General features: G+C 45.8%; 1 protein-coding gene across 1 annotated transcript in view; it reads left to right on the top strand.

The window, feature by feature from the left end:
* Nucleotides 1–19,872, top strand: part of LOC135902434 (probable RNA-binding protein 19) — a 74,593-nt gene that overhangs the window by 49,969 nt on the left and 4,752 nt on the right. The window contains exons 17-18 of the mRNA XM_065432494.2: nucleotides 3,770–3,852; nucleotides 4,361–4,476. Of these exons, the coding sequence (XP_065288566.1) occupies nucleotides 3,770–3,852; nucleotides 4,361–4,476 (199 nt within the window). The remainder of the gene's footprint in view (nucleotides 1–3,769; nucleotides 3,853–4,360; nucleotides 4,477–19,872) is intronic.

The following is a 19,872-nucleotide window of genomic DNA, read 5'->3' as shown; positions in this document are numbered from 1 at the left end:
ATTTCAGTGCACCTAACACTTCACACACTGTTTAGAGTTATAAATGAACGTCTTATTTTTCACAGCCTTCCTTCTACAACGTCAATTCTTTATCGTAAGTGGAAAATTTGATTTCGGAGCTATGAAGGTATGTTCGGCAGCTTTTATTTTTAATTTTTTGATGGCAGTCCAGATATAGCGATGATCGATTGTAACGATTGGATTTTTCGTTCTTATTATCGTTATAAGTGGACACCACTGTAGAAGGATTCTATATCCGTTCTCTTTTTTTTTTATATGTGTTAGAGGCTACAGTGAGTATTGACGAGTAGTGCTTTTACATTAACAGGGTGCTTACCAGCCGGGAAAATCGGGAATTCTCAGGGATTTTGAGTAGTCTGGAAAACCTCAGGGAAAACTCAAGGAATTTGTGCCTCTATCAGGGAAATCTAGCTGTAATTTTATTGAAAGGGTAGAAAGTCACGGTAATGCTGGCTTGAGTAACAGACAAGATAAGTAATGAATCATCTTTGATGCCCTGTCGTCGGCTGGAGGAGTTGCCAGTGTAGAGTCAACGACCAACGTTCCGGATTCCCAATAATTTGGACGGCTTTGCGGCACCACCACGTACCCCATAGAGTCAATGTATCAGAACGTCGGAAATTTCTGACGCAAGAACTCTTTGCCGTCCGATTTTCCGGATGTTTTCCGTGACCACAGCTCCGAAACGGTATTAATCAAAGCCACCACCGCTGCCATTTTGATTACCTCGCTGCCTCGAACCGGCATTCTTGCACGCAGATCCGTTGGCAGCCGTTGCCACCACTACGGCAACGCTAGGCCTAACTGCTTCGACGTTCCCTATGAAGCTTCTTGCCGTTGGGTGCCGTGTTTTTTATAGAAAGAATTCGCTGCTGTCAGCAATGGCACGGACTGCGCCTTTGCGGTCCTCGCGATTGGCTTAGAAGCTTGGAAAGCACGGTGCGTTGCATAATGCCGATTCCCAAAAGTCAGCTTCGCTTCTTTACAGAAATGTTACTTATGAAGCATACGCAAAAGTATTGCAGTGAAGCATAACAAGCGTGGGAAGGGGCTATTGCCACGGGACACAGTATATATTCCTTAATTATACACGCGTGCATCTGGTATTTCCTGTCACAGTGCAAGCACCGATATGCCTAAAACGTGTATCAGCAGGCCTTCAGGGTGTTTACGAATATGCCTGTGGCGGTTTAAGCCCTCAAGGGCAGTAAATGACATGTATTTATTTTTTCCAACTGGCCGATTTTCGAACGTTTTCGCGCCCCCTAGGGAAATAGAAAAATTGGACGTGGACTGTGCAACTGATAAAGAAGATGCTTCAAATGGTTTGCGGGACGAAGGAGTGGCGGAAGGAGGACAAGAATAGAAAGGACCTACGCACTGAGGAATGAACAGGAAAGGAAGTGTGCTGCCGCCGTTTTGAAGGAGCTTGAGCTCAAGAAACAAAGTGTTGGCTGATGCCGAGATGTAGGTTTCCTCATCCAAACCAAAATAAATTCTTTAAAGCAGTGAAACACAACACTGAGGTGTTGTGCGTGGGCTGAGAGTATGTCAGGACAGTTGAGGTTGACTTATGGGCTGTTGAAAGAGAATCTCAATTGTGACAAAGTTTGGACCTCATACCACTGAGCTTACTATCAGTTGATAGAACTAGCTCATATTCGAAAATATTTGCTTCTGTATGCATCTTCCTTTTATTCATATTTAGAGTGTCCGACTCGATTTGCATTTTTTTTTCGAATACATTTTATTTGCTGTGCATTTTACTGACCCCTCCCTTCTATTCTCTTTCTTTAATAACGTAAACACTACTCCTTAGTATTCAAATTGGATTAAATAGTTTTTTTTTAATTTTTTTTTCATATGCTTACTAGAGAGTGACAGCATCGGGCGATACGGTTTCAGCTCGTCTTGACATAAAACGTAGTTCTGCATCACTCAGGGAATTTTGCGAAGGCACTCGGGGAAAACCTGGAAAACTCAGGGAATTTGGAAATGCCAACTTGGTAGACACCCTGATTAAGGAATTCCCACTTTGTGTAAGTGCAGCAATTCTTGGCTGTGATATTTTACTTGCAGAAATGCTGTACACATTCTTGCTAAACCCTGTACGGAGGCAAAATTTATGTATTTTACGTATTTTTTACATTGTTCAAAAGCACCGTACTGTTACAGCTAACACTTAAAACGTGGTAGAGGTAAAAGGAGAGGAACTCTTTCCCTACCGAACCGCAACCATTGAGCATCGTTAGCCCACTATCGTTCGTTTGAAACCACGCTTTCGAGACCTTCCGCACTGCTCATGAACGCACTGTGCCATCGGATGCGAAGGAAAAGAACTCTATTTTCCCACTTGGCGATGATTTTTTAACGCACTCCAAAGTTCTGCGATCGTCAAAGTAGAAAGCAAAAATAGCTGCCTCCGGAAGCGGCATGCGTGCACGTCGAAAGATTGCAGATCTTGAGGTTCCACTGCATCTGTGGCTGAATATATTGATGGATCGAGCAGCAGCTAGTCTGAGGATACTGCCTTTTCGTCTGACTTTGACTCTGAGAACGACTATGCAAACCAGCATGGAACATCGGCGGCCACAGCCTGGTTAGTTTCACCTCTTGCTTTGGCCCATCTTTGTTGTCATTTGGAGTGCTTGAGAGCCTGCCAGGGTGGAGACTTATCAAAACTGCAAGAAATGCTACAGCGACAGGAAAACCCTGCAGAAAACGAGTTTGCTGCAAGACATGCAACGTTCCGCGACGTTTTACACCGAGGAATTGCTTTGCCACATGGAACGTCCAACTGTAGTGCTTGCAGTTAAACTTTTTCGGTGGAAGACCTGTTCAATGAAAAATTTTTATTTTTTCCGAGAGAGTGTCTATTAGACGGCAATGCATTTTGTATATCTCATAATTCCTGTTAAATTTCTTTCTTAGTAGATACAAGTGTGTCTTTATAAGCTTTGTTGAATTTTATCTCATAGTCTTGACTCTGACAATTTATTTCTTTTTTTGTGACGTATATCTTGTTAATAAAACTTTCGTGCATAAAAAGTACATTCATTCTGCCTTTTGTTTCTGTACTACATAAAATATTGAGTGCAGTAGTTCTTTCAGGTAGAAAAATCTGGTGTAACCTAGAAAAAACATCTATTTTCCCCATGGTAGGGATAGAGTTAAGTACACATTATCTATCTCTATCCTTTTGGCTGCACCACCGATATGGATAACATTTTGGTTAATGCTGCCATAAAGCTCCACTTTCCACTTTGTTCATTTTATGGTGCTCACTGCTGCGGTTTCTGAGATTTTGCGGGAGGGGATGCATGCACATTATTCTTTTTTTCTCTTGTCCTTTGATCTCTAGCTATATATTAAACCTATATAGTAGCATGCCAAACATTGTGCTCAGCTACCCAGCCCCTCTGTCATGAAATTTCTCTTACCAGCGCACATGTATTTTCAGTACTGCTTGATCTTATGGTTTCCATGTAATACATTCTTCTAAAGTATGATGGCAATGCTTCTTCAAGAGACCTTTGCCCTAGGCTAGCGATCTGGCATAATGCGGCACCAACATTCTGAGCACATTAGCTCACAAGACCCAAATGCAAAATAACCTATCTTGTTGTTCAGTATTGGAGCGTCTGTCTTTGCATGTGTTCATGCAAAACAGACCTGTGCACTCGGCTTGAGGTTTTCTTCCCTAAACTTGCTACTGTTTTCACATTACTCTTCTTGCTTTGTTTTACAGGCCGACATCGCAGATCTTTTCTCCAGCTGGGACCCCATTGAAGTTGTCATGGGGAAATGCGATTCCTCTGCTCTAGGATCATAGTAAGTGACCATGTCAAAAACTAAAGGCAAAGGCACTGGCCTCCCAGTGACCATTGGTTTCTAATGGACCGTACTGAATTGCTGCGGTGGCTCAGTGGCTGTAAAATTCTGTTGCCAACTGTGAGGTCAATGGTTTGATTCCGGGCCACAGCTGCAGCATTCCAAGGGGGAGCAGAATGCAAACGCGCTCGTGTACTTAAGACATAAGTGCTTGTTAAAAAACATTGGTTGGTTGAAATTAACTTAGAGACTCCTGGTGTCCCTCAGATGCATTGCTTTGGGATATTAAGCCTCGTTGATTTTGAATTGCCTTTACTGAATGTTGCATGCGCTCATGTTACATTAGGTGATTGACTGTTGCAGCTGTTGATGTCTGTAATTGCACTCTTTTGATGACTGTTATATGTGGCTACCTAGCTTATGAGAAGCTTGGGCACAGCCAGTCATTAGGACAGTGTGGATATATGAATATTCAAGTAAACTGGCGTACATTCCTTTTGTTTTTCAGTGCACACGCCTACGTGACGGTGGCTGACAGAGACGCTGCAGAAACCGCTGTGCTGAATCTGAATGACACCTACTTCAACGGCCGAATAATTGTGGTTGTCTCACTGCCTCACAATTGTGAGTGGTTGGTTGTCTTGTGCATTCTCATTTCATATGCAATAGCACTGGAGGCCCACTAAAGGCAAATGATAAGTCTTGCTAGGGTGATAGATTGCAGTCTTGAAATTCTCTTTTCATTTAAGACTTAGGTAGCCAAGAGGTGACTTACGTAGTCATTGAGAAGACAGCAGTTGAAGATAGTTCTTGCTCTGTTTCAGTCACCCTATAAAACAAAGACGTGTGTATTTAATGCCAGTGCTGCATAGAAATCCAGTGTTGCACCAGTGATATGAGACGCCATGCTCTTGGGGCACTAATGCCCTCGGTGAGTTGCTTTGAGAGGGTGCCACACTGGCAGAGGATAAACACTGGTACAGTACACTGGCTCTTTGTCCGAAGAGCTAGCGTCAGTGAGCTCCTCCATTAGAAAATTAGCCAAACTGCACTTTATGTTCAAATGTAAATCTATTTTCCACTGGTTGACCACTTATATTTGGGACACATACAGGTAAGGAGTCGTCATTAGCTGGTTTTCGTGTTTCACCAATGGTAATGGCAGTACTGTGTTATGTTTACAGTGTTTTCTTGCTTACAAAAGCATTGTTATCCACAAAGGTGGAGCTGTAGGCATTTCAGGACACTAAATTATCACTTTAGCCTGACTTAATGCTGGCCTTTAGACTTCACAGTAGAGAGAGTACCCAATTACATCCCAGATTTGAATGGAAGACTGTTGAATAATTAGGGTTGTGTGAATATTAGGTATTCTTCCCGAGAGCTGTGCGACAGCTGCAAACATATTTGCGTTGACTCGGCACGAAACCGTAACTTAGGCCGTGCTGCAAAGCAGTGCTGGTTAAGCCTAGCAGCCAAGGCAGGTGTAGTGGTGGGCAGCATACCATCGTCGTAAGTTTGCCACTCATCAATGATCAGGCCTGAGATCTGTGCAAAGGCTAGACATATGCAAAGGCTAGACAGAGGGTCGCAGAAGTGGCAAGCACGCCTGTCATGTTCGTCTGTGCGCTTATTGAATGGAATGGGTTAAGCTCGCGTGTAGATGGAAAGCACCAAGCTTGAATTTGCCCAACACAGCATAAACTGCTGGCATCACGCATTAAAGGTTGCACTTTGTGGCATCATGACAACGTGCAATGGGCATATGCGAAGCCCTCCCACAGCTTCAATCATTATGAAATTTCAAGTAGACTGAAGTGTAACTCCAAGCAAAAGTCTGTAAACGAATTTTCTATGCTGCTTGCATTGTAAGTAATTTTGAAGTTGTATTTTTGCATTAATATGTGTCAATAACAGCTCTTTGAAAGTGAACTAATTACACAGATGAATATGTTTCCTTCTTTGCAAGAACCAATTTTAAGCCTCTGACTGCCAAGTTTTTGTTTTGTTTTGTTTGTTTTTTTACAACTGCTACACACCCCCTGCTAGATTTTTTCGCTGTGTTGGTTCTGTGGCATTTCATGCTACATAGAAGATAGTTTTCCGTCACCGTTTTCTCCCATTTCAGTATTTGTGAGCAGGTCATATATTTCTTCGCCTCTTATAATTAGGATGGATGGACATGCCGCGCTGTTCATGGCCACGCCTGCTTTTCCAATTTTCTGTCCCAGCTGGTTTATTTTTTCTCTTGTCGGCTCAGCTGACATTTCATGCTACATAGAAATTGGTTCTCTGTCATCGATTTTTGTCTGATTCACAATTTATCATGTGTTCATAAATCTCTTCACCTGTCAAAGTCTGACGAACCTGCCACACAGGCTTGCCATGGCTTTTCTGCCGTGAGAGCGGCAGCGCACTGAAACATTTGCTCTACTTACAGTCAGAAATTTTACTCACAAGGTTTGTGTGTGTTTAGAGTGACCTCTCCATTGGTGGCACAACATGTACGCAATGTTAATGTTTGCACTAGTTGCTTCTGAAGAGGCAGGGAGTGCGCTGAGAACACAAAATGAGTATGCTCGGGAGTGGCAGGGGCTGTGCCAGTGTGGGTACCCGAGTTGTTTTAGGAGTGGCAGTCGAAGGGTTAAAGCGGAGCAGTTGATGCGACTTAAAGTGCTTAAGAGCATTATCTGCCTGTTTTCATGGTTTGCTAAAAAGACTAAACCACTCATGAAGTTTATACAGTGAAACCTCGCTAAACCGTAGTTGGCCGGAGCTCGGAAAAAGTATTTGCTAAGCGGTAGTGCTGCTTAACCAAAATAGCAGGAGCTTGACCACTTACCTGTCAAGAACGGAACTCAGAGAGAGTGTGATGAAAGGGCAAAAACTTGCAGTATTTATTCACTTCGCGTGACAAAAGTGTTATTTTCGTTTGATGCCGCAGTGGCCTAGCAGCGACGACGGCGGCCTGAAACTTACTGAAGCTGCGAGCCAGCTTTTCAGCCAACTGCCTCTTCTCAGCAAACACTGGCATAGCAGATTCCTCGTTAGCGTTGCATATTTTTTGGTGCACGGGTGCGGTAGTGCTGCAGAAGTCGCGGGGCGCTTTTTTTATTGCTGGGTGCTGTTCTCGTCGTGACAATTGTGTTCCTGAGGCTGAAGTAATGCGCAGCTTCTGCCACTGTCGGGCCTTAATCACCTGTGCTGTAGCTTTTCGTGTTGTCATCATCACTGTCGTTAGGTGACACTTTGGCAACAACAGAGGAAACGATGGCGAAAAGTCGAACCTGGTAGCTGATATCTCTTCGCAGGTGCAGCAGAGCTGCCAAGCAACTTGTTTGCATTCGAAATGCCATATGCCGTAGTCAACGGTAAATCCCTGCCGCGTGACAGCGCAGACTTCTTTGTGCCACCTTTGATGGCACAAATAATGTCCATTTCTTTTTCTGTGCTGAGCCCCCAGTGCGTTTTATCCAAGCATGACGCGAGTCCTAGCTTGCACGACGCAGTAACGCTCTCTGGCATGGCACTGAAATGATGTTGATGTGCCTTTATGTTCAAACGGACAGGGTGCTTGGAGCCCGTTGTTGTGATCTCTGAGGCTTGTTTTGCCGGGCCACCCGATGGGGACAACGCACCGCCGTGATTCGCGACGGAAACTGGAAACGCTACATGTTAACTGATACGTACGCAATAAGCTGGTACGGTTTATGTGAATACAAAATGCATTATGTTCAACGGCTGCTGAGTTAGGGATTTGACTTTAATACTTTTAAAACGAAACTACTGTTTAAGTGGGTATGGTATAACGAGGTCTTACTGTTTTCTTTTTTTCTTTTAGAGAAATGTGGGAAATGTTAAGTATGATATGCAGGCAAATTTTGAAGTGGGGAGGTCAATTGGGAGCTATATGAAAATAGATACTTCATCATTTTTGGCCTGTTTAAGGCATTATATGAAATGCTTACCAAGTTTCCTCGCTGCCCTGGGAAAACCAAAGATGTCAATGACTTTGTATATAGAAAAAAATGGGGGCCATGCTATATGTAACGTGTACCAAACGCTTAAATTCTGTGGGCAATTAAAATAATTACTGAATACTCATTTTCTCGCAATTTGGTGCAGTCTTTCCATAAGTCTTAAGGGGCCCTGAACCACTTTTTATTGAAGTGGAGAAAGACATTTGAAGTGAAGATAGGTTATTTCAGAACCACTTTGCCGCAAAAGGTACTTCAATGCGTTCAGCAGAAGCGGAGTTATCGGCAATCAAACACGGCCTCAGCTGTGCTCCCCTTCCAATGCCTTGCACTGCAAAAGCTACGACGGAGACGTCACTGTGGCATGCAGTTCAAATTCACGATTTGGTGCCTATGCTGCGCTAAACGTAAGCCAAACGCGGCTGTCCTCAGAGAGTCACAGTGCGCTTAGCCACTGGACTCGTGATGGCACCTCGCGGCGGCCGCGGTGTAGCCGAGCGCAGTGACCAGTAGCAGCCGCATATTGGAGTGTGCTTTATGATGAAATAGAGCACACAGAAAAGAGCGAGGATCATGGGGTTTTTGAAACGAAAGCTTTTCAGATAAGGGTGACTTCGCGCTCTGCTTGCGAGCTCCACGGACCGCATACGACAGCAGAACTCGGCTGAGATGTTCACAGCAGCGTATGCTACCCGCGGACTATGTTATTTCACCAAGCCCGAGGGGTGGTTCAAAGCCCCTTTAAAGAACTGTACATGACACAGAGTTCAAATTCAGTGGAAACGGGGGAGGGTAATTAATATGTGGCCAAACTTTTACATTTCTGGCTTAATTAGCATTGCAATTAATTACGGAACTCTTAATCTTTTTCCTTGTTTTCATTTATTATTCCAGGGTTTCCTAGTTTGTTTTCCTGTAGTCCTTAGTGAACTAAGCGAAGCAAATTGGTTATACAGCTCGGTAATATGCACCTCAGTGCTGCATTTCTGCATGGAGAAATGCAGCACTGCAGCTATCTGAATCTCTGATTGTTTGCATTTACGCGATACCGAGACGGCAATACTGCATCGAATGAAAGCTGCACATTGAGCGGTGCGATAGCACATCTAAAAGTCCTATTTTCTTCACAATTTCGAAGACAACACATTAAAACATGCAATTTTATAAAATTCTGTGTTGTGTTTCTTGCAACTATTTCGTTATGATATAAAGGATGGTTCTTGGATTGAGGAGGAGGGGGGGGGGGGGGTATGAAATCAGAAATTTCGAGCAAGTTGGCCATTTTATTGCCACATTCCCCTTAATTTCCTGATTTTTTTTTTTACATTTTTGGGTGATACGAATTTTGCCTTATAAGAATTGTTTCGCCATCCTTATAGATTCAGATGATTGAAATTCTGCTGTATTTAGTGAAAATAAGAGGCACATTATGGGTTACGTGTAGGCAGAGTTCTTGGTGTGTGGCTTATTTGTGGCTTTTGAATTATGTTACATATTCAAGTGTTCCAGAGCATTATGAGTGTGTTTTATTAGCGGTTCAAAATTTACTCCACTGTCCCGGAATGACTACAATTTGCCAGTGGCACTGAACTTAGCACAAATGAGGGGACCATTATGGCAAATCAGCATGCATAGGTGATTAATTGCCTTGTAAAGGCGTTTATTAGCCACCAGTGGATGGGCCGACCGTCAGTGCAGAACATGGACTCTCAGCACGAGCAGTGTTTCTCGAGAACAATGCTGGAGAGCTTGACCCACTAGAAAGCGCTGGAGAGGATGGCCCACTATAGTGTTTCTCTTCTGCGCTACAGTTACCCCCGGAAACAAAAAGGGAGCCGTCCAGCGACCTAACAGCTCAAATTATGAGTGGATCATAGTACAGCTTGAGGGATCCGGTGTTGACAATGTCTCGTCCACAACGGCATTCGGTGGGTTCAATCATGTAATTAAGGGGGACGTGCTCGACGAAACGGTATGGCTCTTCATACTTGGGCAGTACTTTTGAAGAGAGCCCAGGTGCAGCGGAAGGAACGCAATGCCACACAAGTGCTCCAGGAAGGAATGTGCGTGCAGAGGGGGTGTAATGGCAAGTGCTCTTCTGGCACTTTTGGTCATTTGAGGTCAAGGGCCGTGCGAGATCACGGTGCTCTTCAACACGTCTTGCCATGGCAGAAATGGGTGCTGTTAGATATGGAGTTGCTGCCGGCCCGTAATGACTGTACGACTGTTACTGACGTCTCACCTCCATGTAAATAATGTAAAATAAATCCTCCCAAGTTTGGTTGTCATCGCGGAGTCCGTCCTCCAACCCCTACATCTGGTTGGCAGCGGTGAGATCGCCTCCGAATGCATCAGCTGGTGGCAGCGCTACGGATAAACCTTCGTCGAGAGAGATCCTAAGGAACCGGGAAGAGAGAAGAAGAGAGCCTTCGTCGAAAGAGGTCCGAAGAAACTGGGAGTAGCGAAGAAGGAGCGAGCCTTCGACCCAGGGAGTCCAGAGGAGCCGGGAACAGCGGACAAATGAACCGGATGGCAGGGTGCTGCAACCGTAAGTGAGCGCGTGGTTTTTTTCCTTATGATTCGCCAGACTCAAATGTTGTGTGTTCATTTTGATAGTTCTGGGAATCGGGAGTTTGATGCATTGTGTGTTTGCACAAATTAATTAAGGAAAACAGTTTTAACCACCTGTCGGGGCAGCTGCCATGGATCTTAGAAGGTTGACGAGGTTAGACTTGTTGTTGGTGTGCGACGATTTGGGAGTTGAGGCGGACGAGCGGATGGAAACGCCAGCTATCATAAAAGCGATTAACGATAGTGGCAATGATGACAAAAGCATTGAGCTTGCTTGGGAGGTGATACAGGAGCCACGGGAGCCTGTGCGTCGTGTACGTTTGCGAGAGCGTCGTGAACTTGAGAGTAAGCATAAGCGTGAAGAACGCGAGAATGAACGGAAGCAGGAGCTTCAAGAACTTGCTCTTAGGTGTCAGCGTCACGAACGTGAGAAGGAACGCAAACGTGAGCGTGAACAAAAGTATGAGAGAGAGAAGGCAGCACTGATCAAAGAGATACAGCATTGTGATCAGTTATTGGCACAGAGACAACGGCTGTCTGAGAATTCTGTAGGTAGTACAGAGCGAAAGAATGGGGAAGCATCTAGCAGATTTTCGCCAGAAGCCGATGAAAAGAGTAGTGCCTGTGAGATTAGCTGCAGATTCATAAGTGAAGGGAAAAGGCTAGCTGCTAACGATGCCTTAGTGGCAACAGAGGCCGTTAAAGGCCGCAAGGAGAGCGACGAGGTGCTGTGCCAACAGATGACTGTAGAGACAGCTAGGCCAGCTGCGAACAAATTGGCACAGTTACCGCGCGTGTGCGTCGCTGGTAATGTTAGCGAGGTTGCTAGCGAAGAAAAGGGTACTGTTGACGCGACAGACGCGGGCACCCATGTCAGGTCAGATCTGCGTGCAGAAGTGAAGTGCGAACTGAGCGATGCAGTTGATAGTAGTTCTCGGGATGGCGAGCTCCGTAGTCCACGAGAGAACTGCATTGTTCAGGGATCGGTGCAGCTCTCCGCCAGTCTAGATAGCCTAGATAGGGATGATTCCGTTATTAATCATTCGGACTGTGCGCGTGAGACAGCGATCAATACCGACGGGCTGTGTGCCGATTCACAGCGTGAGCTGGGCAATGTAGTAGAGGGCAGTTCGCACGAGTGCGAGTTGTCTTACTCGAGTAAAGCCTGCTGCATTGTGCCAGAGTCGGTTGGGCTGTCCGCCAGTCGAGGCAAAGTGAGAGTAGATTTAAATGTAAATCACTCAGACTGTGCGGGTAAGAGACCGATCCGGGCCGACGAAATGTGTACCGGCCAGCACGAGGCACGAGAAGGCGACATGAAGGCGAGTGCAAAGAGAAAGCACCGTAAAAAGAAGCGCGGTAAAGACCGAAAGTCGGTAATTAATGTAGCGCCGCCAAAAATGGCGAGAAACCCAAAAGGGCAAGGCGCGAGGAAGAAGGTGCGCTCGTCTAGGACGATGTTGACGCATCCAGAACGTTCGAGCCACCGGTCAAAGGGGGACCGCGAAGAATGTTCTGCACGGACGCGGACAGAGGGCACGAGGCTGTTAAACTCCTCGTCGTTCCGTAGTTCTTTTCATAGCTCAGCGTGCAGTTCGAAGAAACGCAAGGTGGCAGGACGAGATCAGGTGGGCAGTAGCGACGCGGTCAATCGAGTTTGTGTTGAAAGCGGGGCGCGAGGACGCAAATTGGCAGGAGACCGTAACGTCTTGGGGGAGCTGATAGTGAATCAGCCCTTTTGTTGTTTCTCGGCAGCCAGAGTAGCTTTCAAGCCACGGCCACCTCGGGGAAGGCTCAGAGTATGAGTCAGACATAAGCGTTTGAAAAGGGAGGCCAAGAGAGCTTCCGTAGAAGTAAAACGTGTTATTTTGTTTTTTATTTTGAGCATCGGAAGGTTTTCGCGATTTGAGACTGGGAATTCTTTCAACATGTAAGGTATGAGCTTTGTTTATGCTTTGGTTTGAGAAAGCTCCGAGATTTGAAAGACGCGTTTGTGTAAACATGTAGTCTCGCGAGATGCTCATTAATAAGTAGATAGGCTTTTTTTGTGTGTGTGTGTAGGAGTAACCTGAAGGTCAAGGTTATCGTCGAAAGGCCTATGGTAAAGCGCGTGTTTTATTTAACCTTCTTTCTTATTAAGTGTTGAATTTTCTAAGGTTAAGCGCGTAGATTTTCAGTGAGTGCATGATTTGCACGGAGAAGCGTTCTTAGTTCCATTAGTGCGTGTCCTGTGTGGACGGAAGGAAGCAGACTTTATGACTGGGTTGCTAGTGTGTGTGGAGGGCAGCCGTATTCTGACTTCTTTAGTGAGCGTGCGTGGAAAGAGTTAGTAGAAGACGCATTAGTTTAAGGGTTCTGCGGAGTGTGTAAGTCCCGCAAGTTTAATTGTTCGTTTAAGTCACGTGTCCTAGAGGGACTAAAGGAAGAAACGTGAGTAAGCGTAATGAAGAGTATGCCTACGACACAAGTATGCGTTCTGGATAGTGACCACAAGGCTAGTGCGCTTGTGATTACGTACTTGTGAGGTTGACCAGATTGTTCAGTGGCATCAATACGTGCGATAAGTACGCCACTGCGAAAGATTGGAAACATGCTGTTCGTGCAGTTAGGCCACTTAAGTTATGTTCGGCTGTTTTCATTTGTTGTTTGCATCGTCAACGACCCTTTTGTTTTGCAACAACAATAGTACTCTGGTCTTGTCGGCAATCGAGGAGAAATGGATAGCTGTTTGGAAGGGTGGTTGGAACTGCTTTGTCAAAATTGGGGAACTAAATGATCAGGGTTGATTTTGACTCAGTAATAGCCTGGCGAGTCAGGGGTGAAGAGCCTGCGCTTACGCGTGGTGCAGCGCTGTGTTGTTTGGTTTGTTTGACGTATGTTCTCCAGGGCCCAGGATCCCGAGGGTGGTCAAACGAGGCTCGACCCCAGTACCCTGCAGCTTCTTTCAGCGTTCCTCATGGCCAGCGAATTGAGTTCACCGGCCATTCAGAACAACTGGGGCGAGGACGAGCTGTTAGATATGGAGCTGTTTCCTGCGATTACTTCGAGTTCACCAAACCACTTCGAGTCGCAGCACAGCTAATTGAGGAATGCCGAAGCAGGAAAGCACATTCCAGAGGAGCGGCCGAGCAAACAAGTTTAAGGCAACAAGTTCACGTGCCAACAAGTTTGTGCGCCGCCGGGATTAGCAGGTGGGCCTCGGACAATGGAGCATGAGCAGCCCTCCCCTTCTCCTCGTTAGAAGTGCATTGCCAGTCTGCGAGGCAAGACCGCAGAGAGCCGCCAGGTGTGACACCGTGACACGGGCGCCTACCATTGGCTGAAAGTGGCGTCATCGGAGCGGACTCTCCCATTGGTCAAACATGACGTGACTTACAGTGCTCGAAGGGTTTATAAGAAGCCTTCCAGAGAGACCTGAGGATTCTGGGACATGCCCTGATTCCCTGATTCACCTCTCTCGAACTTCTTGCCGCGGGCCGCAGCGTCCGAGTTGCTGCCGGCCCGTAATGACTGTACGAATGTTACTTGTCGCTCACCTTTCTGTATATAATGTAGAATAAATCCTCCCAAGTTGTTTTTCATCCCGACGTCCGTCCTTCAACCCCTACAGTGCACATTCAGATGCATCCGGCCAGTATGGTAGAATTGTGTCGATGGTGTGCGACGGGTGTCTACTGTACAGTAAGAAAAATGGTGAAAAGTCTGTGGTGCTCTGGTGATTGGTCTGAGCTTTTGTAAGTGTACAAGTTGCATAAGCCACGACATATTCAGGAAACCCCTGTTTGTGCTGGGCAAGAACAGTGCTGAGGCCAACACCGCTGGCATCTGTGTACTCCTCGGTAGGGGCTGTTGGGTTTTAATAGCGCAAGAATGATGGATGACGTTAGCAAATTACGGAGCTTTGTGAAGGCTTCGTCGTACTTGGACAACCACGAAGTGAGGGGCCTGTTGCTTCTAAGTAGCTTTGTCAGGGGGCGATATGATGGCGGTGAAACTGCGAATGAAGCATCTGCAGCAGGAGCACAAACTGATGAAACTGCAATTGTTTGATGAACATTGACTCGGGGAATTCGGCGACAGCCTGAAGTTTGACTAGATGGGGGAGAATTCCATCCTTGAATACGACGTAACCTTGAATTGTCAGCTGCCGAGCAGCAAATCGTCACTTCTTGAGATTTAGTTGTAGCCCTGCATTTGTTAAACGTGTTAAAACATACCGGAGCCTTTGAAGGTACATTGTAAAGTCAGGAGCGAAAACAACATCGGCAAGATAGCACAAGCACATGTGCCACTTCAACCTGCACAGATCTGTGTCCAACATGCGCTCAAACGTTGCAGGCGCATTACAAAGTCCAAAAGGCATTATGTTAAATTTGTGTAAGCCGTCGGGTGTGACAAAAGCTGTCTTCAGCCGATTGGCATCTGCCAGGGGTACTTGCCAATACCCTGAGCGGATATCTAGAGATGGAAAGAATTCTGTGACTTGTAGACTCAATCATGTCTTCTATGCGCAGGAGAAGGTAGATGTCTTTGCGAGTGATCTTCTTGAGGCGCCGGTAGTCCACACACAACTGCACAGAACCATCTTTCTAGGACGACAGGGGATGCCCATGGACTGCTGGAAGGTCGTATCGCCTCACGGCGAAGCATGTCATCGGCTTGTTTGTTGATTACATGACGTTATGCAGGAGATACATGATACGGACGTTGCCATGATGGCAGTTGTGGGTCAGTATCGATGCAATGTGGAACAGCTGGTGTCCAGCTCAGGAAAACTGCCCTACATCAAAAGAAGAACGAAATTCTTCTAGAAGGCACAAAAGCTGAGATGGCTGGACTGGTGTAAGGGCATCGGCAATAGAAGAACCAAACACATCACTGGGCGATAAGTCACACATAACAGTATTGAGACCACTGGAACTCGCACAGTAATTGTCATTTGACACGTCCATAGCTTGTGCACGTCTTTGATCACGTCCACATTGACAAGATGTTCCCCTCGGAGCGGCAACATAGAGTATGGAAACAGGTTGGAAATGAAAATGGTGCTGTAGCCCTGTGTGATGTACACTTTCGCAATAAGCAGCAGCAGACCTTTCTGAGTGAGAAAGCAGCCAGATGGAGACGGTAGTGCAACAGCGTCTGAGATTCCATTGTAGGACGTGGGTCCAATCGTTGAGGTGTTCTGAGGAATGTGAGTGTTGGCTTGGACAAGTAGTTTCATTGAAAGCATAGAATTGTCTGTCAGTGGAAAATCTAACAGCAGCGAGAGTTCTATTTCGGCCTGTGCGCAATGAATAACGGCATTGTGGCGCGAGAGACAATCCCAGCTTAGGATAACGTCATGAGAGCACGAGGAAAGAATGATGAATTCTATGGCGTATAGAATGCCAACAGTGATGACACGAGCAGTGCAAGCTGCCAAGGGGTGAATGTCTTGAGCACTGGCTGTGCGGAGGGACAGTTCAGAAAGGGGCGTCATGACTCCGAAGTAAACGGCAAAGCTTAGCGTTCATAACATACATGGTGGCCTTGACTGTCCAAGAGTGCAGATGCGCGAACACCGTCAACAAATGCTTTGATTACGTTCGAGGGACTGCGGTGAGGACTTTCACATTTTGGCGCTGTCGCAGCCCTTGCCTCTTGGACTGCAACGATTAGGTTTCCTTGTCCTAAGTTACGGGGCAAGGTCGCATTGGCAACAGTGAGTGACGGCGTGGCGAAGGTTAACGGTGGGTAGTTGTCGTTGAGTGCAAAGTCGGCGACATAGCCGACAGTGGGCCGTAATATGCACAATTGGACTGGCTTGTAGTGGGTGGTGTGGCGCTAAGTGACTACACGCGATTACAAAAACATGCAACGTGACGGGCATAGCCGCACGCAAGGTATATTGGCCGGTTGTCGGGAGTATGCCACCGGCTCGCCGGGGAAGGTCCTGTCCATGTCACAGCACATGTTGTACAGGACGGGTGCTGACATGACTGCACAGCGGGTGGCAGTCAGTCAGCACCGACTGCACGAAGTCAGCAGAATGGAGAGGCATACTTGAGGAGAGTGGCTGGGTCCTTGCGACGACTGCAGTGTAGCTGAGTGGTGCAGCTACCGGGACTTGTTGGGGGGGTGCAATGATGTCAGCGTAGCTTCGGGGTGCAGCCGCAAGAAGACTTTGGCTCTGGTCTGGCAAGACCTCGGCGATTTCCTGCTCAATCACGCAACAGAGCAGAGGCATAAAATTCAATGATATCTAGGAGAGCTGGCGTGTAACTTCCTCCCAAACGAATGCTTTCATTTCAGCAAGCAATGCCGACTGGCTGGACATGGTAGCCAAACCAGCAATGAGGTCGTTGTGCGAGGAAAGGCAACATGCCAACGAGCGCTGGCTGCATTGCTCCTCGTAGCTTTGGCATAGAGTGATGATGTCTGTCACAGACTGAGGATTCTTGGCAAGTAGCATGTTGAAAGCATCATCCTCTATCACTTTTAAGACATTCTTGATTTTGTCGGACTCCAACATAGTCGAATTGACTTTCCATTACATCTTCTATGTAGCTGGTAAATGATTCGCCCGGCTGCTCTGCTCGTTCTCGCAAACACAATTCCACTCGCAGCTTGCACACAGCAGGGCGACCAAACACAGCCACTAGAGAGATCTTAAACGAGGACCGCACCGAAAAGTCGGTCTCATGGTTGTTGTACCAGAGACTGACGACACCTGTCAGATAGAAGAGCACGTTGCTCAGGTTGGCGTGATCGTCCCATTTGTTGTGGGTGCTTACCCTTTCATATGTCGTCAGCCAGTCCTCGACGTCGGTGTCATCTGCGCAACTGAAAATGGCAGGGTCCCTGTGGGGAGGCATACCAAAGCACAGGACTGGCTGAGGAGGCGTTTGCTGGGATGGAGTTGGAGCTGTTTGCTAGGATGTGTCTTCAGGCATGGTTGAGCATAGGGTACGGGATCGAAATTCCAGGGTTGACATTGTAGGCCGAAGCAACCTTCACCACTTGTAAAGGTGTTTATTAGCCACCAGTGGTTGGGGTGACCGTCAGCGCAGGGCACGGGCTCTCAGCACGAGCAGCGTTTCCTGCGAATAGCACTAGAGAGCTTGACCCACTTGAAAAGCACTGGAGAGGATGGCCCATTATAGTGTTCCTCATTTTCGCTACAGTTTGTATATCAAATACAGCCTTCGCAAAAAATTTTTAACAAGTGCCGTATTTTGCAGACTATAGTCCGCAGCTAGTGTATTGTCCATAGGGGCCAATTTATGCCTTAAGGTAAAACAAATTTCATAGGTAGTCTGCACCCATTGTGTAGTCTGCATGGACAAACTTCGACAAAAATTAAGTGTTTTAGCTTGTCTGCAATCAGTTAACTGTAAGTGAGCAAAAGTATTATTGTCCAACCAGTGAAGGCCTCAGTCCTTCATTAGATTCTCTATAGGAGTGAATACATACAGCCATCAAAATCACTCTCATCTAGGCTACCAGAAAAAGACAAGTTAAGCATGTCATATTTGGCAAATGGCTGCCACGGTGTCTTCATTGCCTTCAGAATCTTTAGTTCTTGTGCACAGCTGACTACACTAAGCTTCAACAACACTTTGAAAGTGAAGCATTCTCTTGCCATATTGGGATGGTGTATCATAGTTTATGGTGTCGATTTCACACACCCTAACAATACCCTGAGCTGCCAGTATTAGCTGGAAATAATGCTTGTTCACAGGGGCGATCATTGCAGAGCTAATTTTGCTATGTGATTTAGCAGGAAAAAAGTTTGCATGTGCAGCTTGGCACCACTATCCATCTTCTCCCATCTTAAGAAATAACATCGTGTATAGTCCATACCCATATATAATCCGCACACTGCGAAATTTCAACTTTCGAACTTGTATAGTACAGAAAATATGGTATACTTAAAATCATTATCTATAGTTTTAGTGTTTCCCAGAGTGCCGAGGGAATTCTACATTACACTGAATTTATAATTGTTGAAGATGAGGGGCACATTATGGAGGACGAGTAGATAATGTTAAAGTGTGTGATTTAATTACGACTTTTGCAATAAATTACAATCATATAGTATGTGTTTTACTTATGTATAGCACTATAATTGTTTTTTATGAATGGCACAAAACTTGACTTGCTGCCCTGGGGTACCTATAAATGCCATGAAGATCAAATACATAGTGAATATAGGGGCACCAATGTGATCAGTGTTCTTGTGAAGTAAAAAGCTTGTAAATGAATTACTACGTTTGTAAAAAATTAACGAGTGCTTGACGTAATAGTTCTGCGGAAACCAGTAAGGTGGAGACAGTCAATTAATAAAGGGAAAATGAGTCGTCCACCCCATTGTAGCAATTGCTACAAAGGAAATCGATGTGAGTTCCTCAAAAGAAAAGTTTCGCAGTTGAAGAAAAATTTGTCAAGGTTTGGGACTCGAATCCGGGACCACTGCTTTTCTTGGCAGCTGCTCTACCATCTGAGCTAATTAGGCAACTATAGATCACAGGGTGAAGTCGAGCCTATCAACAATTCGAAGCAAAGGCAAGGTGTTGACGCAATAGTTCTGCGGAAACCCGCAAGGTGGAGTGTTACACAAGGTAACAAGTGCTTGCAAGCGCTGTTCCAGGCAAGGCTTTAAGGTATGTGGTTTAATTACAGTCATCTGTAATTCTTATTGCAACTTCGCTAGAGATTGGGCTGTAGTTTAGCAAGGTCACACCAGTCTGCTGTCGTTTCTTTTTAGATGTGCCAGTGTCTGGCACTTGGGGGTGTCAAGGTTTTGTGCAAATCCCGCAACTATTCGAACTACTATTTGCTTCGAAATTATAAGACACTTATTTCTACTTGCTTTGACTTTGCTTTGAACCAACCAAAAAAATGATGTTCACATATGCCTAGGATTAATTCTCCAACAGAGGTCTACTGTGTGGCATATTAGCAATGTTTTTTTCTGAGTGGTAAGTGTGTTGATAACGTACTTATTTATTACTGTAGGTTCTCGTTAATATGACTCTGATTAATTAGTTTTTCCAGTTAATTTGACCCTGAATGAAAGTTCTGGCTGGCAACCACACACTCCCACGGGCCATAACTTTTGTCATTTAGATTCTGAAATTAGCCTTTGCCAATAAGTTCAAACTTGACTGATCAGCATGCATGTGCCTGGCCCTAATGGTGACCCCATTGGTGATGCAATGGCTGCAGCATTCTAAGGGCAAGTTATTTTGCAGTGGTGGAACAGCAGTGCTAATTGCACCAAAGTGCGCCAAGAGCGGGCCTTTGCGCCATCCTGCGCCAAAATGGCATTTTAGAGCAAAATTGCGCAGAGCCTTCATCAAAGCATGCATAAGAGCGAAGCCCTCCTTCTGTCGATGCTTCTCATCTAGCAAAACTGAAATCAAAGCCAACAGCATGTTATCATCATCGTCATAGAAGCAAAGGCCCACCCATAGAGTTTCTTACTATA

This window comes from Dermacentor albipictus, chromosome 1 (assembly GCF_038994185.2).
Source record: "Dermacentor albipictus isolate Rhodes 1998 colony chromosome 1, USDA_Dalb.pri_finalv2, whole genome shotgun sequence".
Lineage (NCBI taxonomy): Eukaryota > Metazoa > Arthropoda > Arachnida > Ixodida > Ixodidae > Dermacentor > Dermacentor albipictus.
Note: the sequence above shows the minus strand (reverse complement) of the source record. Positions and strands in the feature narration are given on the sequence as shown.